The sequence below is a fragment of the Biomphalaria glabrata genome, chromosome 2 (assembly GCF_947242115.1).
Source record: "Biomphalaria glabrata chromosome 2, xgBioGlab47.1, whole genome shotgun sequence".
In the NCBI taxonomy this organism is placed as follows: Eukaryota; Metazoa; Mollusca; class Gastropoda; family Planorbidae; genus Biomphalaria; species Biomphalaria glabrata.
In genome coordinates this window covers 55,089,800-55,115,291 of record NC_074712.1, presented here as the reverse complement: position 1 = coordinate 55,115,291, position 25,492 = coordinate 55,089,800, and the positions used below count along the sequence as shown (strand labels likewise).

The 25,492-nt window shown below is 36.5% G+C and overlaps 1 protein-coding gene across 2 annotated transcripts in view; it reads right to left on the bottom strand.

Moving 5' to 3' along the window:
* LOC106064536 (neprilysin-11-like) overlaps window positions 1-25,492 on the bottom strand; it is a 155,326-nt gene that overhangs the window by 9,829 nt on the left and 120,005 nt on the right. For both annotated transcript variants that reach the window (XM_056021487.1, XM_056021488.1), the window contains exons 6-13: window positions 24,397-24,539; window positions 23,882-23,965; window positions 23,357-23,482; window positions 17,854-18,628; window positions 5,642-5,761; window positions 4,065-4,198; window positions 548-613; window positions 189-284 (exon numbers count right to left, since the gene is read on the bottom strand). In XM_056021487.1, the coding sequence (XP_055877462.1) occupies window positions 189-284; window positions 548-613; window positions 4,065-4,198; window positions 5,642-5,761; window positions 17,854-18,628; window positions 23,357-23,482; window positions 23,882-23,965; window positions 24,397-24,539 (1,544 nt within the window). The remainder of the gene's footprint in view (window positions 1-188; window positions 285-547; window positions 614-4,064; window positions 4,199-5,641; window positions 5,762-17,853; window positions 18,629-23,356; window positions 23,483-23,881; window positions 23,966-24,396; window positions 24,540-25,492) is intronic.

Below are 25,492 nucleotides of genomic sequence, written 5' to 3'. Positions count from 1 at the left end.
GGCAGGGCCGGTTATAGGTCTGAGGCAGGGCCGGTCTTAGGTCTGAGGCAGGGCCGGTCTTAGGTCTGAGGAGTCTTTCTTTACTTCAAAGACGATTGTTATAAAGATTCACTAATGCTCACTCGCTGCGACGACCTCGGTGACTTTTCTAAGCCCCATATTAAGTTTGAGGTTTGAAATCTACTGACCTGTGCAAAAGAAATAAAGAACATTTGTGGTCTGGTAAAAGTTAAGCCAGGGATGAAATGATCGACGTCCAACTCTCTGTCCGACTGTTGCCAGGCCTGTGGACGCAGAGAGAGAGCTAATACTTCGCAATGATTATAAAAAAATATATTTACAAATACATTTGTGTAACCTTGGCAAAAGATAAAGTTGCCTGATGTAAAATGTATCAAACGGTCTATTCTAAACAGCTAAAAATATATAATTTTAAATTTCACACTGGTCGATACAAATTTAAATGTAATCTCACATTGATTGTCTATATTTAAACAGGTCAATATGTAATGAAAAACATAAGTCTACAAAAATATATTTATCGTACCTTGTAGGACAATTTTAAGGTCAATTGATCTTTCCATTGTTGGTCTTTTGTATTCTTTCCATCAACCTGAAAGATGTGTGTAAAGGAAAACCATTTTCAAAACTTAAAAAAAAGGGCATATGTGCACAGAAACTAATACACTTACAATTTATGCAAGAACGAAAAAAACGCAATCAAAAAAACTGATTAAAGAACGACATGTCAATAGAAGAAATGAATTGTTAATCTGAACGTATTCATATTCATTGTTACATCAAAAAACCTACATGAGAATAAACTGCGACTTGTCTGATATCAACACCTCTATTGAATCCAGCGTGAGATGTTACATTCTATCGACATTATTAATAATATATAAATATGCATAACTTTTATACATAAAGCTAATATAGTAATAGTAAAAAGAATTGGTAATGACTGGAAATCATAAAAATAAATAACATACAAACAATTATATTATTGTAAGTTAAAACGAAAATAAACAAACAAGTTACAAGTCCTACTATCATCACAAACCATAGCAAGGCTACAGACTCTGAAAATATGTTTATTTTGTTATTATTGTTTCATAGCCACAACCATATCTCCATAAAATTGAAATTAATGGTTCTACATGAGTTTATATGTTCATAATACCGTGGCAATATCAAGCAATGTTTTGCTTGGGCTGAATCTGGACACCCAGCCCACGCTTCAGAGTTATTTGAAATAAATACGTTCTTATGAGTATTCGTCCTAGAAGAATAGTAACCCCACGTGTGTTTCTGTCTATTGTTTATAATTTGTGACAAACACACTTCAGTTATCGTTAGAATATGAAACAATTTTATTGTGTTTCTTCACAACGTGGAGTATGTTTCTAAATTTTAACAACGAGCCGACCCGAGGTGTAGCTTACGTCCCCCTTTCTTTTTTTTTTTTACTGAGTCTCGCTCTCTGTCACCGCGAAAGTTATATGGGGTAACTTAAGTCCGACTTGGAGATATAAAAGAGTTATCCTTCCATGACCTTTTTATAGAGGCGTCCGACATGGTTGGGCCAGGACGAGAAGTATATATAAAGTTTAAAAAGATCACCAACTAAATCACATTGAACTGATTTCGGTTAAGCTTATATATATATTAATCGATTAGTTTCTTATTTAACTATTTCGGACTGTTGTTCAATAGATTTGATAATCTATATATATAATTCTCTTCTTCCCTCAACAGTTTAAACGAGTAGTAAGAAGTAAAGGAAAGGTCACTCTGCAGATAGTCCACGAGAAAACAAGAGGAGGGGGGGGGGCGAGAACACGTAGTCACAAAATAGCAGGGCAGGACCGTTGCAATATCACTCTTTTTATTTCTACCTCACGTTAAAAAAAAAGGAGGGGCGGGGGGGGGGGGGGGAATCTTCTCTGTAGTAACTATCGAAGCGACAGAGCACGCTCAAGAGTTGGGACACAATGAAAAGATCACTCTTTTATTTTTGCAACTCGGACAGAGGGAGTTATCCTAGGTAATTTAAGAGTGAAAAAAAGAAGACAATTTTCATCTGTATATTTCAGGAGATTGGTATGAGTTTTCAAAAGATTTTAATAATTTCCGGATATTTCCAGGACTTTTTCGTATATTTTGCAATTTCAGATTTCCAGGACCTCCTGTTAAATCGACAGGAGGCCGCGGGAAATCTGTTATAAGTTATAAAATGGTTTAATTTAATAATTTATACACCTAAAATTAGCGCGGGTCCTATAAAAGTGCTGGGCCCACTGCGGCCGCATAGGTTGCAGTGGCCTAAGGTTGGCCCTACAAAATAGCGCGTATGGGCGTATGCTACGCCGCCGGTTGACTAATATAAAATATAATGGGAATTGCGGAAACATAGCTTTTCTTTAAATTTTTGAGTTGAATATTAATGAGCCTAAATTATAAAGAGGTGCTACGACCTGTCATGTGTTTGTTGACGTTACACGTAAACATCAGGTGCGCGCTGACGTTAGATCAAATTATACGCAATGATGCAACGCAACACAGTGTGGCGAAGGCGGGGCAGTGGTTCATTGAGTTACGTCACAACAATGCCGCACACTTAAACTCGTCTGCTTAAAATAGCAGACGTGAACTATATACAGTTATTTCTAGCAATTTTTACGTATCGAACGAGTCGATCTCGTAAAAACTCGATAGAACGTGATCTGAATGTATGTGGTAAGATCACAAAGTAAAAATATAAATCTGGGAGTCTCAAACTGTAGCGAGCTGACAAGGGGGGCGTGAATGGATTTTCCCCCTTGGCGGTGGCCGGAGCATCACGTATATTTGAGACACATCGACCTCCCTGTTTCTAACGCTAAATCGTCTTGGCTTTTATTTGCAAAAGCGTAGGAGAGCTCATTCGACGTGGCCCCAAGCTCTATCTACACTGCCTGTATACGGACAATGATTGCCGACCCTATTATGTTGTTTGTTAATATAATGATATCAAAGATAACTGTATTAAGTGGCATTGTTGTACTGAAGACTCTATTTGTCAGGATATATATTAGTATTTAAAATCTCAAGAGTCCCAGCTACTAAATTAGTTCAGTTCTTAAATCTATTATATAAACTTCATTCGATACTTAATAACCGAGTACACTGCACGCAAGTGCATTTAGTAATAATATTCGTTTAACGATGAACCTTCTTATAAGGGTGTGCAATAACGAAAAGTGGAACGTTTATGAACATAAATACGGTATTACTTGATACTCTATAGCAGTGTTTCTTAAACTGTGTTCCGCAGAACCCCAGTGTCCCGCTAGGCCTGAATAGGTGTTCCACGAACTTCTGGAATAATTAAATTGTAGGCTACCAAAGCAAAGTGTTCCGCTAAATACTCACAATGTGGGAAGTGTTCCGTTAAGGAAAAAGTTTAGGATTTTTTGGACCTCATATTTCCTAACCTCCGACAACTAGTGGCTAGGTTGTTTCCTTCCATTGACGGACAAACTGTATTAGTAAATATAATTGAACTGAGCAGCTAAGACAGATGTGTCACAATCTGGTTGATGGATTGTTTTTTAGCCTAAATCCGTTATTTATCCAGAATCGTATAATTAAATGGTTAAAGTTAAAATGGTTAGGAGGAACTAAAGGAACTAACAGAGCAAGCCATTCGTCTGGTAAAAAAAAATTTGCAAATATAAACATAACTAGAATAAAAAATAATTTAACCATTGTATTTTGTTTTGCCACAAAGCGCAAGTGTGACAGTGGCCGTCAAATTTAGAATCAATAATTATGTAGATGCTAGTGTGTTGTTGGTACTTTAGGGTTAGGTTAGAACGAGATGGGTTACTTAATAAAGTAAAAAAAAAAGGAAAATGTAAGTCTCCACCAGGAAGCAAACTCGGGACCATTCGTTTCAGAATCAAAACAATTCACAACTCAGCCACTGCGGCTCAATACTACGTAACACAACAAACTATAGTTCTTCGTGTGTGAACTTATTACGTGACAAGTGTGTCCAAAATACAAGTTTATTTCTTTACCTTGTAGACTTGGGAGCCACCAAAGTCCAGTATGTCCATTTTTTCATACATCTCCACCAGACATGTCAACCTCACGGCCAGCCCCAGGACAATGCTGTGGTTCAAGAGACCTTCCGAGTGATGGTCCAGCAGATCTAAAACAAAGAAGATCAACATGATTCTTGACCAATGCAAGTAAATACCGAATGGGTTAGCAATACACGTTTAGGCTCAAATGTTTGGTAATTAAAAGCTAAACGAATGAGAGAGTGTGTCAGAGATTTGCTGTCAGTGTTAAGGTTTAGCAAAAATTCCTTATTTAGACCTTGCGATCCATTGGCCAACGGTTTGAGCGGCCAGCACAATGACTAATCTTCTTTACTTTCTTCGTGTAAGGAACCAATAGAGCTGGGGAACTCATAGAACTGGGGAACTCATAGAGCTGGGGAACTCATAGAGCTGGGGAACTCATAGAGCTGGGGAACTCATAGAGCTGGGGAACTCATAGAGCTGGGGAACCCATAGAGCTTGGGAACTCATAGAGCATGGGAACTCATAGAGCATGGGAACTCATAGAGCTGGGGAACTCATAGAGCTGGGGAACTCATAAAGCTGGGGAACTCATAGAGCTGGGGAACTCATAGAGCATGGGAACTCATAGAGCATGGGAACTCATAGAGCTGGGGAACTCATAGAGCTGGGGAACTCATAGAGCATGGGAACTCATAGAGCTGGGGAACTCATAGAGCTGGGGAACTCATAGAGCTGGGGAACCCATAGAGCTTGGGAACTCATAGAGCTGGGGAACTCATAGAGCTGGGGAACTCGTTCTTAGAGTCCCGAATTGCAAAATCATGTTTTCATAGGAATCCGAACTCGATATTATGCGCTTAGGAAGCAAAGCGCTTTACTTACTCGGCCGCCAAGCCATCGGGTAGTCAGTACCCTAGAAATAGTAACCAGATTAATTAAGATAATTTCCTTTGTTTAACTAAAGTAACAATGTGAACTTCCTTTGTTTAACTAAGGTAACAATGTGAACTTCCTTTGTTTAACTAAGGTAACAATGTGAACTTCCTTTGTTTAACTAAAGTAACAATGTGAACTTCCTTTGTTTAACTAAAGTAACAATGTGAACTTCCTTTGTTTAACTAAGGTAACACTGTGAACTTCCTTTGTTTAACTAAGGTAACAACGTGAACTTCCTTTGTTTAACTAAAGTAACAATGTGAACTTCCTTTGTTTAACTAAGGTAACAATGTGAACTTCCTTTGTTTAACTAAAGTAACAATGTGAACTTCCTTTGTTTAACTAAGGTAACAATGTGAACTTCCTTTGTTTAACTAAGGTAACAATGTGAACTTCCTTTGTTTAACTAAGGTAACAATGTGAACTTCCTTTGTTTAACTAAGGTAACACTGGTGCATATACTCTAGTGTTCATTGCGTGACTCTAATTTGGAAATAAACAAACAAAGAACTACTGTCTATAAAAGTCTATATCAAAGTTGCTTTTCCTATTATATCGTCTCCATTGTTTGTTTGTCTGTTTGTATTTAATGTCTCATCCCACATCTCTAGCCTGGGGCCCACACTCACCTTCAATACCCAGTTCTTCGGCCACTCTGGTGGCCAGGAATGACCCCAATGAACCGTACATAATTGGCAATGGAACCGGAGACGAGTAGACGACGGGGCCTGCCCTTGATCTGTGGTGGTCTGTAAGAAAGGGAGAGTAGCATTGAATTAGTAATGAGGCAAAGCAAGGAGTTGTGGTTCGTGTTTGGCCTTGTTTTACGTTGCTATTTTTCTTTTGACATTTCAGCAAAAATGTTTGTGTGTGTGTGTGCGTGTGTGTGTGTGTAGTCTAAATACCATCAAAAATATTTTGTCAAACCTAATAAACATTTTGAACTATTACATAAACAAAAATAGATCTAAAAAGAGTATTAAAAGTACTCAGATATACACAAACATAGAAACAAATTAGTTATTCCATACGACAGGACAAATTCGTACAAACACTCTTACATTGATACTGCCACTTAACAAAGTACAAGTTTCTGATTACCATGCATGACATAGATTGATACACGTATACACGTAGGGCCTAAATATCCTCTCTTTCGATCGAACTTTGGAATGAAGAGTTAGTTTTCCATCTCTCTCTTTCCCTTTCTCTCTCTTTCTCTCTCTTCGGAAGGTATTTAATGACCAGTGCTCTCCTCTCTGCCAGCTAAAGCCGCAAGATAAAAAAATTTTGACCAACGGAAAACTACGGCCGAAGACAGTCGAAGACGCCTAAAAATGAACTTACTGGTACAGAATGGCTTTTGTTTGCGTTGTTTGTGGCTAAATATTTAGGTGACAGAAATGGCTACAAAGCAACTTAAAATACTGCAACAATCTTTGATCTTCGGAATCGAAAACAATGAAATATTATTATTATTGTTATTATTTTATGAAAAACTAAAAACTAATCTTTATTCTCTGGCATTACCAGGGTCGAGCTTCCTTAGAGAGAAACATATTATTATTATTATTATTATTATGTTAGAAATGAACAAGTATTCATTCTCTGGCGCTGTCAGGGTCGAGTTTTACTAAAGAGAAACAAAATTCATCGTAGTCCTTTTAACAGTTTTCACTAAGGAATTGTCTGGTGATGTGGCAGGTCTGCAGCAGTACCACCCTCTGACAGGCAACGAGGATGTTTCTAGGAATAATAAGGGCCCTGAAGGTGTCTGTGAGGTCAGTTGTTATTATCCCCTCGGTTGATATAACAATGGGGTATATTGTTATTTCGGACAATTCCATAGACGCTTAATCTCCAAGCCGAGATGCCCATATTTTCTTTGTTTTATTATTATTATTATTATTATTATACATTAAGAAAGGAATTAATTTTAATTATCTGGCACTGCAAAGGTCAAGATTGCTTAGAATGGCAACAAAGTTTATTGTTGCCTCCCTAAGCGTAGGACGTAATCATCTTCTTTTTTGAAGTAATGTCTGTATTATATACGATAAAATAATAAAGACTGTCCACGGACAAATGTTCTTATGGTATAATAGGTCTGCAGCAGTACTGCCCTCTGACATGAAAATCTTCATAGAAACGTTAAGGGTCAAGATGTAGTATGCGAGGTTACAAAGACAGTTTGTGTAGAAACACAAACTCAAAATCAGCCCCCTAAAATATTATGATGTCAGATTTTCACTATCATTTCTAGTTTACGAGATCTAAACGGGACGGACTGACGGATGGACATTCCACACAAAACTAATAGCGTCTTTTCCCCTTTCGGGAGCCGCAAAAATCAATCAAGTAATTAATCAATTAGTGTTAATTCATTAATTTTGTTTTATATAGACAAAAATGAGCTTATTTATTGTAGTTTTGAGATAAGTGGCAGTTGTTTTTCTGTTCTTCCCCTCAGCTAAGCTTTGTTTATAATTATTATTTTTTTTATCTTTCAAAACAACTAAGCATCCTAAATCTTATAAATTAGATCTAATCACGTGACATTATAAGCAAGACTGTTTGCTTTGACTAAGCTAAGAAACTAGGTCATTGAGCAAAATAAGTTGAAGACCTTTTTTTTTCTTCTCGTTATTCCTTGGTAAGTTGAATGACTACTTTTCATAGCGACTTAACATGACCGAATGGAATGAACATGCCATCCATGTTTTGAAACTATCTATAGATAGCCCTGTAATCATCTGCGCGTACATAAAAAGTTTCTATAATTTGCATATGTGTTTCTTTTTAACTTCTCACAAAAAGGAAACTTTTCAAATCGTTCTGTTATCGAGGGCGTGAAGCAAGAACCACAAACTTGGTCTGTCATTAGAGTCCTGGACTGTTCGAGACTTTACTTTTATACAAAATAGTTTTTCGAGACTCCAGAATCAAAGTGACTATTTGCTTGCAGCTTCGAGAGCAGAGAAAAAGAGAAGATAATTCAGTAGGCGATCGTTTTCTGTTTTATTCTTTGAAGCCTTCCCTCCCCTTGTCGCCTGGTTATCTTTGTGTTGACTGCAAGACAAGCTGGGGTCATTAGAACACTGGCGTGACATTTGAACAGAAACAGTTGAGAATTATATGGTAGCTTTTTTTTGTTGTTGACCGTGTGGGAAATTCACAAGCAATATCAGTGACTCGCCTAGTTTAACTACATGTTATGGGCAATAACTTTCTTTGCATATAATTAAAAGAAAACACATAAACATGAAAAAAAAGAAGGAAAAAAAGGCTAATATTGAGTGTAATTGTATTAATGAGTTTGTATCAGTCTTTGATTAGATTTGTAATAGATCTAGAGTTCTAGACTAACAAAAATAAATCTCTGCAATTAGAAATAATTCATCCATTTGTTTTTGTTGAACGCAATCTCAAGCTTTTAGCTTTCTCAATACTCTATGCTCCTCCTATCACTTGTTCAGAATAGTTAGGAAAAGGGTAAGGGGGGGGGAGTATCTTGTAAATAACACCTGATTGTAGTGACCCTTCAAGTTTTAATCTCTCAACATCAGTCTCTAAGACGTCAGCCAAAAACATATAAGCCATTTAGTCATTGACCCATGTGTCTATAATAATTGTTGTATTAAGATAATAGAAATACTCTTAGAATATATTAATTCGAGATTAGTGTTCTTTTATGCAAATGATATGCTTATTACTTATCAGTGGGACTCATTATTCACTTGTCTCTCTGTCTTGTGTGTCAATCTTTTATTGGTTGAAAATTACTCACAAGCCAAATATTTAAAAAAAAAAATACTTTAAAAAAAAGGCACAATAACTGCCATATCTCTCGATACTGCAAGGTGTATTTCCCCTTTTTATATATAAAACAAAATTAATTAATTACTACTAATTGATTAATTAATTGTTTAAATTTTTGATTGATTCATGTATTGCCTTCGTCTATTAATAATAATATAGATAATAATAATAGCAATAATAAATATTAATAATAGTGCACAATGTTAACTTGATACGATAATGGGAAGTGGGAGAAGAAAATGTGTAAAAGAATCAACCCAGACAGACAGACAGACAGACAGAGTGAATTGAAATAAGCTTTGTAAAAATAATTTAAAAAATCACAAACATTTTCAAGGTAATTCAAGTAGTTATCGACAAATAGCTACAAATAAGAACTAGGACCCAAGAAATAAGAACTAGGACCCAAGAAATAAGAACTAGGACCCAAGAAATAAGAACTAGGACCCAAGAAATAAGAACTAGGACCCAAGAAATAAGAACTAGGACCCAAGAAATAAGAACTAGGACCCAAGAAATAAGAACTAGGACCCAAGAAATAAGAAGTAGGAACCAAGAATTGTACAAAGTATATCTAAAATTGCCAATGCTTAGAAACAACTGCCAATAAATACTATCAACTACTATGGAATGATCTCAACTACTGAGCAATACTTAAAAATACCAAAAAATACTTAGAACTACCAAGGGAATATTTTCAAATACTAAGAAATGATTTCAACTAATACGGAATTCTTACAGCTACCGAGAAATACTTACAACTAGCAATGTCTACTTTTAACTACCATTAACTAAGCAAATGTTTCCAGTACTGTGTTCAGAGGAATGCATGAATTAGTCTTCTTCAAACTATTGGTGTAATAAACTAGTAGAAATATATCAACTAATTTCTGAGTAAATAAATAAATAGATAAGGATTTTATTGGCTCTTCTCAGTTGAAAAACAAAATTCCTCATTAATCAACAATCACTGTATTATATTTCTTGATCTCACTTAGAAAGACTTAATTAATAACTATTAGCATTTAACTTAATTATTTTGACATTATTATTTCATGTAGTACACGCTGTCTCTATTTTAACTCTGCTGTCCACTGACCCTCTTCTATACGGTTGTAACTTACTTACCTACCTGTTAACTCAACCAAGTAATAAAAGGTCAACTAGTGCATACACAGTCACACACAATACACAGCTAGTCACTCAAAACAAGCACAATCACCATCCCAATCACTAAACACTTTGAACCAATCTGCATTATGGCTCTAATTTGAAACATATTGTTATGACCCTATTGGCGGCGCAAAAGGGTTAACTATAGGCTCAGCTGACACACACGTGAATCACTCAGGTCAGCGGGGCCATGGACAAGGGACAGTACTAAGATTACACGCAAATATGACCAATGCTATGGTCATGTGATCGAAAGCCTGCGTGTACGAGGAGACAGTGTGTAGGAAAGCGGCAGTTCAAGACCGGAGAGCGTCGAGACCGGGACTGTTAGTGGGCCATGATGTCGGTCCTGGTTGAGTCCTCAGGTGTTGATGTACAAGTCCAGAAAGAGAGACAGTAGAGTTTTGTACAGAGTGACATTTTAGTTGTTGATGTGTTTGATGCCAATTGTCTAGTATTGGCTGTTATCTACTTATTCACTCATTATTAAAGTACCAGATTATTGTGGAGCTCTTGTTGTCAAGTTCTTGATGTGTTGATGTGTTGTGTTTAGCAGTGTTTACAGAAGGCCTGAGTAGGAGAGAGAAACGTAACAATATTGTATTGAAAAAAAAACAAAACACAATATCTCAAATCATTTGATACGACCTGGTTTAACCTATATGTGGGACACAACATTTACAATTTCTGGGAAACAATTCTATAGTTTTATGCAAAACTTTTACCGTCATTGCAGTAGCTCTCAATTAACTGAATATCTTCGTTTCTTTAAACGTACAATTGAATTCGATGGAGTGACCTGTTATTAAACACCGTAAATAGAATGCCATGACCTAGTCATCCACAGGAACTCAACTAGTCCTGAAATAGATCTTATAGAAGAATAAAACTTACTCACGTGTGTATATGTCATGTAAGTAATTAAAACAAATGCACTTTTGTCTCTTATATGATCTAACTTTAGTCTATCTATAAATTATATATACGGAACAAGACGTGTACAATATATATTTCCGCAATGTCTAGGATTTCACAATAATTGAATCGGGAATTATAAGCCAAGAGAAGAGTCTCGATCTACGTTTGATGAACTATTAATAGAACAACTTTTATTGATTCATAGCGGGCTAGAAATTGAATTAGGCTTAGTCTTAGTGAAAGGGGACTTAGGAATAGAGCTGGCGATTGCAGGACCATACTCTCTCAGACGAGGATGGTTGCGGCTTGCATTATGCGCTTAATTGCTGTACTCTTTGTTACTTTAACGCCAATGTTTAAACTTTGAGAACTGAGATTTTAAAAAAGCACGAAACAGTTACAATGATAAGAATCTGCATCTCAAAATCTTTCCATTTATAGTATTGTATATATATTCTACTATAAAGGTTTTATTTTGCTATCACTGAAATGTTGACATCACATTAAAAAAAAAGTATATATATATATATATATATATATGTGTGTGTGTGTGTGTGTGTGTATGTGTGTTTGTGTGTGTGTTTGTGTGGTGTGTGTGTAACTTTTGCCCTGAAATTGATTGAAAATATGTATTGAAAATATCTTCGATTACCCCCAACGAAACAATATAGTCAAAGATGAGTAGATATTTTATATCGAAGTTGGTATTTTTGTGGTACTCTATTCAATACTACTGTTGTTCTGTGCAGTGTTGTATTATAAATTTGTTTTATACATTTAACTATTTATGAATCACGAAGAAGAGATGGCAAAAGACAGACGAATGGAGAGACAATTTGACAGATCATATGTGGTGCCCCAACCGTCCAACAGATTATGGTGAATTCATACATCACTTATTTTTATAAACAACTATGTCACTAATTTTTTATCTAATGGTTACATAACACATGTATACATCTCTGATTTACACATCACTAATGTAAACATCTCCAATATTGATCCTCTATGTGTGGCCACATTCCTATACGCATGCGAATCCTAGACACTAACTGCAGATCTCGAGAACAGAATCCTAACAATGGAACTAAGACGCTGCAGAAAGATTCTTGGTGCTACTTACAAAGACCGCATCACAAATGATGAGGTTAAAAACAGGATTAATGCAGCAATTAGACCCCACGATGACCTGCTAACCACTGTCAAAGAACGTTAAATTAACTCAACTCAGGGGAAAGTACCTGGAAGACAACATCAAAGAATGGACAGGCTTGTCAGTGAATGAAATTCTAACCAAGGCAAAGGACAGGTTGCAATGTCGCAGGTTTGTGCTGAAGCCTTGTATAAGGAACAGTCTCGGTCAGATGTAATTACAAGTATCATAAATAAGTTACACTCAAGTCTACTTTTAAAGAAGTCTGTTCCAGTTAAGTTAGAGTTATAGATCGAAGAATATTAAACCGTTAGTAAGCCTACACTGGTTTAGCTGTACTTACTGTTTGGAGCTATAATGAATACGACTTTATCAACACACTGATCACACATGGAATAGGGATGTCACTGTGTACGCGAATATTCTTCTTCTACTTCGTTCTTCATTTTAGGAAGATTAGGATCAGTAATCCTATATATGAGATGAACCGCGCAGTGGTTTCCAGTCATTTCCAGATCAGGCAGTTCTCCGTGGAGTTTTTGTTTGATAGGAGGGTTTTACAGAGTCTTGTTCGGGCCTCTTGATAATGTATGCAGCTTTGAAGGACATTGTCAGCATTCTCTAGTGATGCTCCACAAGGACAGGTTTCGCTCGTCCCGACTTTAAGCTTCCGGAACATATGTTGTCTCATTCTGTTGTGTCCGGTTCTGAGTCGAAAAAGTATGCGTTGTTCATGTTGAGATAGCTTACAATAGGCGACTATTGATACATGAGTTTTAGTCAGAAATAGAATCAAAGTAAATCTGAAGTACGTCTAATTATGTATGCAAGTCTGAGATAGAGAAAGGAAGTGTATATGTGTCAGAGATAGAGAGAGAAAGAGAGAGAGAGAGAGAGAGAGAAAGACACAGCTGTTTTGGCTCCCTTATCACCCTACTTCATTCACTTCAATGCAGATCATGTGACAGTGTTCGCTTTAGTTTGTAAAAAAACGTTTTCATCAGCAAGAGAGCCAGGCCTCGACCTAAGCTCAGTTAATGAAGAGAACACTCGGGAACGCTCTCTATTTGCCTCCCAGTATCAACCTCTTTCATTGAGCCACTCTCTCTTTCTCTCATTCACAGTCTCTTTGTGTTTCTTTCTCACCATTAGTCTCTCATTCACTCTCTCAGTCTCTCTCGCTCTCTAACTCACACTCTTTTATTCTATGTCTCATTTCTTTTTCCCCCCTCTGCCTCTATTTCCCGTTTCTCTATTTCTATCTCTCTGTATCTCTCTATCTCTATCTGTGTTTCTTTGTATCTCTCTATCTCTGTTTCTCTCTCTGTCTTTCTTTCTCGTTTCTTTTATTTATCCTATCTCTAAAGTTTTCTTTCTTTTTTTTTTGTTTACTTCTTGTTAAAGTGTTCTTATTCACATAATTGTCCCCTTTTCTATTTTCTTTCTTTCTCTCTCTCTCTTTCTTTCTCTCGCTCTGTCTTTTATTCTTTTCCTGTGACCGTTCCACAACAAATTACGCCCAAATTCAACCAAAATTCGAAAATTTCTTTCCTTTCAAGCTCCCAGGTTACTCGCTATTGACTTAATCGGTTTATATTCCCGTGGATCGATGCGGCCCCCTTCTTGCGGTCCAAGTTAATGGCCCTGAAGACGGTGATCGTGTCCCCGCATGCCTGATAGTGACATTTCCCTTGCCGGTGAGCGTGGAGTGTGCATCAGTCAAGCCCACCAATCGACAGGAAGTGATGCACTATGGCTCGTCACATCCGGGGATCTCACGACTTGTACAAAAAAAATAAAAGGTTGACAACCGGTGGTTATGTGGCAAGTTGAATGTATGCAGCGGATCAATGCTGTGGGTTAGCACCTGTATTTGACCTTTCTTAATGACCTCAATCCATGATTCTTGCGTCGAATCGTAAAAGAAATCTGGCTTCATTGGTTGGATGGTAATGAATTTGATTTAATTGCTCAATACAACTCAAGACAAAACCTTTGATGGAGCCTGTCAAAATGCACCAAATGTAGATCCAGGCTTCAAACTGACATCACCCGGTGTTGGTATACAATAAGTGTGCGTCTTTTTAATGAAGCGAAAACGTCGAAAGTGTTGACATAGTTTAATTTAAAGAAAGGCTCGAAGAATAACTGGGAAAATTAGATCGAGATAATTATTTCCTTAAGTTGTCAGATGGGAGGAAAAATGTGCACAAGATTCCTCCCAGACAGACAGACGGAATGAGTTTATATAATCATTCTTAAGACAATGATCGCAAAGTGGATAGATTATTACTAATTAATATAATCGGAATAAGAAGATGGGATTTCACGAGTACATTAGATTATGATTATGGTAATCTATATATTATATTATATTATATTATATTATATTATATTATATTATATTATATTATTTATCATTTTTGCTGTACTGTTAGTATTAACTCTTAACATGCGGCCTTGTTTTAGTAGTATGTTTAATGTTCTACTTCTTGGCGAGCTGAAGAATAAAAAAATTATTTTAATGAAAAAAATCGAGAATTGGCTATCTCCCTTTAAATAGCATTAGCTGTAGAAAAGGAGAAAACATATTTCCATTTTAAATTTCAAGAGATGTTACAGATAATGGAGAATTTATGTAACAAAACCAAGGGGAGTAACCATAAAAATATCGATCCACGCCTAGAAGGACGCTTATCGTTAAGGTGGCCAAAATAAAAAGGACGGAATGGAAGACTCCCGGAGATGGCGCAGAATCCTGCAAGAGAAGTTCTGACTCCTGATTTATGACTTCATCAATGGTCTCCAGCAAACGATTCGTGTCAACATGACTTCCGGAACTCTTGCCAGAGTCAAACATTGAAATGAGTTAAGCGGATGCTTACTGCCCCCTTGCCAATCTATCTCTGTGTCTAGTTTGTCTACCTTGTCATAAGAATTGATACATCCATCTCTCACCCGGTACCAGTACTAGGATACTGGACTTAAGATTGCATGTGAAAAGAGCGAATAGTGAAAAAAGGATGAACCTAATAGGAACTTTATGTATTAAAAGTATGTGGCATAGAGAGACTTTTAGAACAAGCATACACATACATGTCTCATCTTTGAGGATGGCTATTTACATTCAATTTTTCATTAGATTTAACAGATGTGAAATATGAAAATGATATTTATATTTACTGGTTTGTGTACAAGTAAATAGGTTCAGAACTGATGTCTATTAGTGAGAAGTAAATAGGTTCAGAACTGATGTCGATTAGTGAGAAGTAAATTAGTTCAGAACTGATGTCTATTAGTGAGAAGTAAATAGGTTCAGAACTGATGTCTATTAGTGAGAAGTAAATAGGTTCAGAACTGATGTCGATTAGTGAGAAGTAAATTAGTTCAGAACTGATGTCGATTAGTGAGAAGTAAATTAGTTCAGAACTGATGTCGATTAGTGAGAAGTAAATTAGTTCAGAACTGATGTCGATTAGTGAGAAGTAAATAGGTTCAGAACTGATGTCGATTAGTGAGGCAAAGTTTTAGTATTAGGGAATGAGACGCAAAATATTAAGATCATTAATCTTCTCTTTGTTTCTAAAAATCAGGTTTATCTTATCTTATGTTATAAAATACAGACGTTATTTAAAAAAGATGATTACGTCCTACGCGTCATGCATCTAGTCATGCATGTTAACAAATGACTTTTATTCTGCCAAGTCAATGATTTTCCTGGCTGGCTCAGGCAACCCATTCCATGCTCTAATAGCACTAGGGAAGAAGGAGTATTTGTACACATTTGTTCTAGCATATGGGATGAGGAATGTGCCTTTGTCTTTGTGTCTTTCTGAGTATTTTTTTTTGTATTTGAAGATTATGGTTCAGTGTTTTATATATAATTGCTACTTTACTTTTAAGTCTTCCGTCCTGAAGGCTTTCTAAATTTAGTGATTTTACTGAAGGTGTTACTCTAGTCAAATGTAAATACTCGTTTATTATGCATCTCACTGCTCTATTTTGTGTCTGTTTAAGTTTCTTAATGTTTTCTTGAGTTGAGGGGTCCCAAACAGAAGATGCATTTTCTATAATTGGCCTAATCGAAGTTTGATATCATTTTAGATTCGTTTACATTCATTATTATGCAATAAAATGCGAAACTATACATTAGTGAGAATATGTTGTTCATTAGTTCTGTGATATTGAAAAGAATTATATAAAAAAAATATATAAATAGAGAAACTTGATGAAACATGCCAGATTGAAAGATGACTTTTGAGAACAAATTATTGAAAGTAGCCTATTTAATCTACAAGTACAGCAATATAGAAATTGTAAAAAGTACACAGAAAACTAAAGGATCGTATAACTATCGAAACTATATTGCCTATTAAAATTGCCTGTCTATTGTATGCCTAAAAACACCAAAACGTTTGCTAGCTATAGTTATCCCCCTTTGATGGGAATTTCAAACTAAAAAATGTGATTTCGACGATATAGAGTGCATTTAGCACTGTGCTAACTTAAGATAGGTGGAGTGTTTGTTTCTACTTGTAAGTTCTACAGGACTCTTGGATTTGAAACGTAAGATTCAGTTCTATTTGTATGGTCTAAGCTTTCATTCTTCTGAGCTATTGTGCGTTAACAACGGTATTTAACTCCTAACAGAAACTTATTTACTTATTGAATATAAAATATCAACGCCCGTCATCAACGAGACAAATTGCAACTTTTCCTTTTGTTCAACACACACACAAAATACGTTTTCCTGAGAAAAAGAACTTAAGGAGCGAATAAATAATTTGGTTCTTCTATTTTCACGTGAAGACCTTGTGAATAGTAAAGCATTTTGCTGTAGTCGGTGTACAAAGTAATAGAAGTGCTGATAGAGTTATGTTTCTTTAACGTTGCGTTGCATTTGTAATTACGTAAAGCCTATGAGTTCTTCCATTGGCCCCTTTATCTTAGTTGGCAATGTTGAGGTTCCCTTTAACGCCTTGTCCATGTTTAATGTGTGGTGGGACAATCTCCAATGGAGTAAGAAACCTCAGAAACTAATTACATTTTTTTATTTCGTTTGGAAATACATTTAAATAAGTGAGAAGCAAAGGGGAGTCCTGGGCATGTCCAAAAGTATTTAGTGGAGCTGGTCATCTGAATAGAACACGACAAAAAGTCATAATCACAAAGACGTTTTCTTTCCAATGTCAAGGTGGCTGAATTTACAAATGGATATTGAATACACTTACAAGTTTTATAGAGCCTATTTATGATGTGACGGAGAGTTAATTAACCCTATTCATCCTACGCCGAAGTATAAATATTAGTTGCGTACAAATTTGATCAGAAAGATTAAAGGGGAAACGGTTTATTATCTTAAAATAGAAATCACCGAATTTGTATTGTTTAATTCTTTTTGATTGGATATGTTTGAAGTCAGCTAGCATTGTATATTCTAACACAGCGGTTCTCAACATTTTATGCTCGGCGACCCCTTTTTACAATCCCCCACACTGCCGCGACCCCCACACACACACATATACAGCAATATAAGAATAGACTATAACAATCCATATTTTCGATGGTCTTAGGCGACCTCTGGCAAATCGACAATGCACCCCCAAAGGGGTCGCGACCCATAGGTTGAGAACCCCTGTTCTAACACATTACCATAAAGATTCCATCAAATCACAGTTACAATAAACAGATAGCGAATAAAGCAACAGAAACTACCGAAAACTCGAAATAAAATATTTGTATGATGTGTTTCTCTTGTAGTGCACTCAATGTACTTACCTTGGACACTGGAAGCTATCCATAAAGCAGATAATTCCAAATCCCTTGACACTTTGGTCAATCGACCTAGGAAATATTCTTCGTGATAGTATTGTATTATCTTCAGCATATTCGAATGGAAGCTGTACTCATCGAATTTTCCCTTGGGGCCTGCGCTGGTCTGACATCTTGTGACCAGCTCTTCGTTCAGAGATTCAATTACAGGCTTCATGCTGGAGTTGGTCACCACCGCCGCGTTGTCCTTGGCCAGTTTCAGGGAGTTGGTCAGCACGCTGTACAGAGATGACCTTATGCTACGCAGCGTGCTGAACGTTTTGGCCCTGTGCGTGTTGAGCGTGTCCGGGTCGCAGCCGGAGTATTTCTCCAGGGCTGGCAGGAAGTGAACGATCAGATCCAAACACAGCTCCTCCACGTTCTCGGAGAGCTCCTTCCCGTCTGGAGACTGGACCACGTTTTGATTGTTTTTGGACATGAGTATGAAGAGGTCCGAGTGGATGAGAGTGTGCAGGATGATGAACTGCCTCAGGACCGTCTTCGGGGTGATCTTCAAGAGGTGCTGCAGCTCGTTGCTCATCTTCACCTTACAGAGCACGATGTCCGATACGTAGGACGTGTTGAGGACGTTCTGGAAGAACGAGAACCAGTCAATACCGAAGACGTAGTATTTCTCCCGCATCTGTCCGAGAGTTTTTTGACTCGACGGCTGGTCGCAGGTGATGGATCTCTCCTCATAGCCTTCCTCCCCGTCCAGATGTTCTTGACCAGTATTTAAGATCTGATACATAAACGTAACGATTGATTATTAAGTAGTAAGAGCATTAATGTAAAGTTGAAGTAACAGAATCACAACAAACAAATGGCGAATATTTCATATTGTTTGAATATCATGTGGAGTACATCTCTTACACAAAGTTTTGACTTCAGAGTCTTTAGATGTTGCCATTAACTTGTCAAAGAGAATCATGTTATTTTTTGTTCTTCTATATTTTTTATGTTTTTTTTTTTACATTTTAATCTACTAAATTTACTTTTGCTTTTAAAAAGTAATCAGCTTTTTATAATGCATGATACTTATAACTTACTCTCAGCATTCCTTTTAGTAATCAACCTAATGTATTTAAAACTAACTATGTTGACATTCGATACAGTTTTTAGTCTCAGGAAAAGCTCCATGGATTGCCTATCCCTTTACACTGAATGATACGTTTCTATGCAGGGCCGGTCCTACAGGTTGCGGGGCCCTATGCAAAACGGATTGCGCGGGGCCTAATTTGGGTTGTGATAAGGATAATAAGTGAAAATTAAGATTTTGTATTAGAAAATAAATTCGTCTTTGCATTTTATTCTTACTTTACTAAGTACAAAATCAGTGTCAAATTACCTTTACGAGCCTTCTACAGTAGATAGTAGTTTTCCAAACAAAAAGATGATAAACATTCACATTTGCATTTTAGATTTAAAATCGACTAGCGAGTAGGATTGGCGTTTTCCATATTGAATGACACCCCGAAATGACAATTTTGTCTGTTTTAAGGAGATTTGCATCAGTTTTCAGAAGATTTTAATAATTTCAGGAGATTTTCATGACTTTTCTTATATTTTATAATTTCAGGAGAATTCCTGGAACCTTTTAATAATGAGTTAAATTATTTAATTTAAAATTTTCACCTAGAATTCGCATCGCGCGGGGCCTATGAAAGTGCGGGGCCCACTGCGGCGGCATAGGTTGCAGTGGCCTAAGACCGGCCCTATTTCTATGTTTACGTGGCATGTTGAGATTGACTTTTTTCAGAAAATAAAACATTTATTATGGAGACTTCTATTGCTTATAATATTTTGTAGTTTATTATTTGATGACTGATTAAAAGTATTCGTTTTAGCCTCAATAGTATCTTTCCCACCTTTCTGGCCTCTCTATACCAACGTTTCTCAACCTTTTTTACTCGGCTACCCCTTTATACAATTCCTCACTATGCCGCGACGCCCCCCCCCCCCAACAGTAAATTATTTATGTTCATAGATATAAATAACTGCTTTCGCTAATGTTACAAAATTATAATTGTAGGCCTGTAAAAATGATTTGCATTGCCAAAGCTGAAACAATATGGAATTACATTCTTGAAATATATATTTCTCTTCTTATCATCCAATTACGTGTAATTGAAATAATCTCTTTATGTCATGCATTTATTTAGCTTTCTATTTCTTAGTCACATTATCCACATTGCATACAAGTGTGACGATTTTCTGTGTTTAGACTTTTTAACAGGCTGTTTAGCAAATAATGTATTATTGCAAATTGAAGAAGAAGGTGCAACACAAACCTATTGTGACAAGAATGCAAAAGCTTAATCCAGATTTGTGTTAATTGTAGAGACATTTTTTGCTGCATCTGTATTAATGAGTTTAATAAACTATTTCTGTCTCCTAAACATCTTCAACTTTGACTTTCATTTGGGATTTCTGACAGGTGCATATGGAACGTTAAGTAGATTTGGAAAGTTTGATGAAATTTTGTCCGCAAGCACAAAGTTATCATTTTATTTGTTTGTCAGATTCGATATCATTTTCCTCACAGAGTGAACGCATGATTGGAAACATGAAAATATTAATTTTCCTCCAATTTTGTTTGTCAATTTGATGTTTCATTTGGAAGGTTTGGATTTTTTTTTCAGACCCGAGGTAAATTGCAATTGATCCTTTCACTGACGCTTTTCATTGCTTTTGTTATTTTAAGTAGCATTGTCTTCGATATTAATATTCGACGACGAATCACAAACTCAGTACCGAAAAATTTTGGTGACTCATTCAGTACCAAATGTTGAAATCCAGATCAACATACTACCATAATTGGAGCACCATCTGTGCAGACACCACTGATACTTTTCAAAGATATTTCACACTTTTCCCCAAAAAAGTGGTGTGGTGTGGGGCGAGGGGTACTCAATAAATGAACCAACTTCCTTTTATACATTCACGCAATGTGGTAGTCGTTGGAAGTGAATTGCAAAAGAAAAAAACTCATCTCCCACATTTATATGCATAACAATTCCTCTAAACTATTGGGTATCCATGACGACAAAGTTCGGTTGCTAGTTATCAAAATGACATTACAGTTCTTTCGGCTTCATACATTCGACTTTAAAAACTACAAATAACAGACTGGAGTTTTTCAGTTCCTCTTAAACCAATGCGGCAGGCAGAGGAAACAGTGGTGCATGTCTTACGAGAGTGTCCAAGAGCTGCGGGTAGATAACTGAATGGTCACTTCAACTGCATGGGAGTTGTGAGGCACTGCGTTCAACAACAGAGTCTCTTACTACGAGAGGCCCATGCTTTCCTGCCCTACTATCATTGGGAGTTCATCCAAGGTTCAAATTTTCCAATACGTTATGCATTTCTATACAAAGTTTACGTATTAAAATTTAAATTAATGGATGCGTTGTTCAACCTTTTTCAAAACGTATATGTTTTAGTTTTAAATATTACAAATTTAACACTTTTGTTACTTCTACATCATTATTATTACTGTTAAGTGTCGGACCTTAAAATGCACATATATCTTACTAATTTAGTGTCTTATTAATGATGACATTTGACTTTATAGACGACAGTCCAGAGCTTTACTACACGACCAGGCATAACGATACGTTAACTTAAACTGTAACCTTATTTCTGCTGTCACAATAAAAATGTTTGAAATTAATTCTGATTCAGTTGTCTGCAACATCTATCCTTGAACAACAATAAAAATTGTTAATTCCAATGAAAAAAAAAGCAAATTTTGTATGTGTCAAGTTTTACATGTTAGAAAAGGCCAAAAAAAAATCCATATTTATCGATGGTCTTAAGCGAACCCTGGCCCCCAAGGGGGGTCGCGATCCACAGGTTGAGAACCCCTGCTCTCTACAGACATGTGCCTATCCATCACTGAATCTATGCATCATCGATATTGCGTGATGACTATTTGAGTTTGGTCTTGTAGTAGAGATGTTACTACATGGCTGGGAAACTATGTATATAGCTAGCTGTTTCTGGTATATCCTGCGTACATAAATCAATGGTTGAGAGCAAGTTTATTTTAAAGGTGCATGAAAATGTCTGGGTGTTATTCTTTGCCCAGCCAAATCAAAATATTCTACGCTCTTCCATGTGTAACAAACAAAAAACCTCGATACATAGAACTTAATAGACTCTTACTCAGGGCCTGTGATACATAGAACTTAATAGATTCTCACTCAGGGCCTGTGATACATAGAACTTAATAGATTCTCACTCAGGGCCTGTCTTAGGCCTCTGTAGCCTATGCGACCGCAGTGGGCCCCGCACTTTCATAGGCCCCGCGCTAATTCTAGGAGTATTGTAATGTACTAGTTTAGAGAGTAGGTTAGTTTTGTTAGTTAAATATATTGTGTATAGTTTTAGCGACGGTAAAAGTAATGACGTAGTAAGACAGACTAATGACGTAGTAGACTTAGGCGAACAAGGAGACCAACATGGCGTTATGTTAGAAGTAGGCTGTTTTGAATAGTAATTGAATAGTAGTTAGTTATAGCGACGTTTTAGAAAGACTGGACGGATTTCCCAGTGGTTAATAAAGCATCATTTTATAGAACTGAATGTTGTTATCAAGTATATCTATTTTGTAATGTTCTGTGGCTAATGTTAAAGTAATAATTGCACAACATGAAGTCAGATTAGATTAGCCCACAACAGTATATTATTAAATTAAACCATTATGACTTATATTACAGGGTTCTCCGCGGCCTCCTGATTTTCCACGGGCTCAAGGAAATCTCCTGGAATCATAAAAATCTCATGACAAATAGACAAAATTGTCCTATTGGGGGTGTCAACAATTCAAGAAGATAGATTGAATAATTTGGCAATACTGCTATTGCAATTGAGCTCGATCTATGTCGGAAACAGAATTTTTTTGACAAACGGTATGACTTCGCTAAACACATGGCTCGTAAAGTTAATTTGATCGTGATTTTGTACATAGTAAAGAATGAATAAAACGCAAACACGAATTAATTTTCTAACACAAAATCTTATTGTTCATTTATTATACTTATCTCTATTCAGACTGGGCCCCGCGCAATCCGTTTCGCATAGGGCCCCGCAATTGTTAGGACCGGCCCTGTTCTTACTCTACGACTATAAACTTAATTTTTTTTTAAATAATACGCATTTACAAAGGAGAAATTAGACGAAGATCAACCGCCATGAACTGGGATATGATTAAAACTATGGCACAATTCGTACTTATACCTGAGACTAAAGACTGTATTGAATGTCAACATGGTTAGTTTTATATCCATTAGTTTGATTTCTAAAAGAAATGCTGAAAGAGAATTGATATTCAGTCTAGCGTCCTACATATTCTTAAGGTTAATGGTAAAAATTCTCCAATTGAGTTTCCTTCTGTCATGTTCTCTCGAGAGGTTTTTAACATTAAAGCATAAATAAAGAGATACATCCAAGAGAAATAGCCTCCTACCCTACGAATGTTATCTTCCAGACGGAAGAACTCCGTGACTATACTCCTGGCCTCTGATTCGTTCACATGTGGTCTTATCAGTTGTAGCAGAAGCTCGTTCAGTCTGGCTTGGTTGGTGGTAGCATCCTTGCAATTAAAACCAAAAATTTAATCCGGGTAAGCATTTAACTAGAATTAAAAGTGTGTATATTTTATCTTATATAATAGAGACGTTACTTCAAAAAAAAAAGATAATTACGTCCTAGGCGTCATGCATTCAGTCATGCATATTAACCAATGACTTAAATTCTGCCAAGTCACTGGCTTTCCTGGCTAACTCACGCAACCCATTCCATGCTCTAATAGCACTAGGGGAGAAGGAGTATTTGTACAAATTTGTCCTAGCATATGGGACGAGGAATGTACCTTTAATCTATAGATTAAGTAATGTGTGATACAAAGTCTCAAGTAAGTTTCTCTAATTGGTGCTTATGTGATAACTACGATTTTTGTTGTTTCGTAAAATTGCTTAATGTTCTGACTTACTTTCTGTTTGGTGGAAGCACGTGATCTTGAGTAATCCGGAGGTGACGTCAGAGGATTGACGTAATTTGTTGCCTTGGATACCAGCTAAGCAAATAAACAAGATAACAAAAAGATATTTATAACCAAAATCTTGATTTGATTTGATTTACTATTTAGAGAAGTAGCCATGGATTAGTAGAGACAAATAAGATGCAACGGATAAGAAGCCCGCCTCCCGTATCCACCATGTCTGCCCAGAAGTGCAGGAAAGAATGGTAATCGCTTCCGGAGTCTGTTGTCACATGTGGGTAAACAGCGTTTTTGACATGTTGCCCTCTTGCTCGTTCTTCGAGGGTCATTCTTGCTGGAAGGGAAGACCTACATCTTCCTCTCATTCTGCGTGAGTCTCCTGGAGATATGAGGCGGGCGACTTTTCCGTGGGCTTTGATAGATCTTAACAAAAAACATGAGTTTAATATTATTGTACGTCATTGGTGTGTCAAAGATAAAGAATGTATGGTTGCAATGAGTCTTACCGAAACGTTTTTGTCGCTGTGAACTATGACTTTGAAAAATGGCGACGCCCCAAACATCCGGGTGACGTTGCCTAGCAACAGCGTCAAATCTGTGTTTTGCGTTGGAGCGACCAGTCCACCAAGCAGATCCAGTAGGTCCTTCACTGGTGGAGAGTAAAAAGAAAATACTTACGATGACTATGAACAAGGTCAAGGGCGAAAGTTATGTACCTGAAGGCATATCAGGTGTTACGCACCAATGTGCATCATGTATGGTAGCAGTAGAGAATCTTAGTTGCTAGTATTGTAACCGAGCGCCAAGGTTGAACTGAATGGGTCCACTGATCATTGTGAATCGTGTTGGTAATGATAATGAGAGATCTAGACAATACTGATGAATTCCAACCTGCATTATATAATGAAGTGGCTATTTTTTTTTTTTACATTTTAATTATTGCACAGCTTCTAATTAAATATACATATTCATCATAAACATCTTTTTTATTTCAAATTTATAAGAATATAATGCTTTTAGACATGAAATCATCCAGAGTGAATATTGTTAATTTTACATGAATAAATTCAAGGTTTTTATGTAAACGTTGCGGGAAAGCCCCAGGGATTGGAGGTTTAACCCATTCATCTCGGAACAATTAACAAGATGACAGAAAGAAAGATCAGACAATTTAATTGCCCGGAGCCACTTCACCACAAAGGTGTTAACAGAGTTAAGTGAGTTTAAAAAAAAATATTTTCTACATGAATAAAAATAGAATGTCTAGTTTAGTTTTTCACTCATTTCTTGTCCATTATTTTGTGTGTGAGACATTTAATACTGTGCGTGAATGTTCCACTACCTACAACAACGTGGGAATGACTTCTCTTCCATCGTTCCCACACAAACTGTATTTGTAAAATTGTTAATTAAAGAGTTAAATAAATGAATGTTCATGAACATTTTATGCATCGTCTTCAGTGTCTAGATCTAAAAGCCTAACATTGGAATAGTATAAAGTGTAGTAGATCTGTACACTCGCTTAACCAGGATTCTTTCTCCGTGTGAGGGAGGGGGGGGATGGGGCTAGTTAAAAAAAAAATTCCATTGCTATTTAATCTT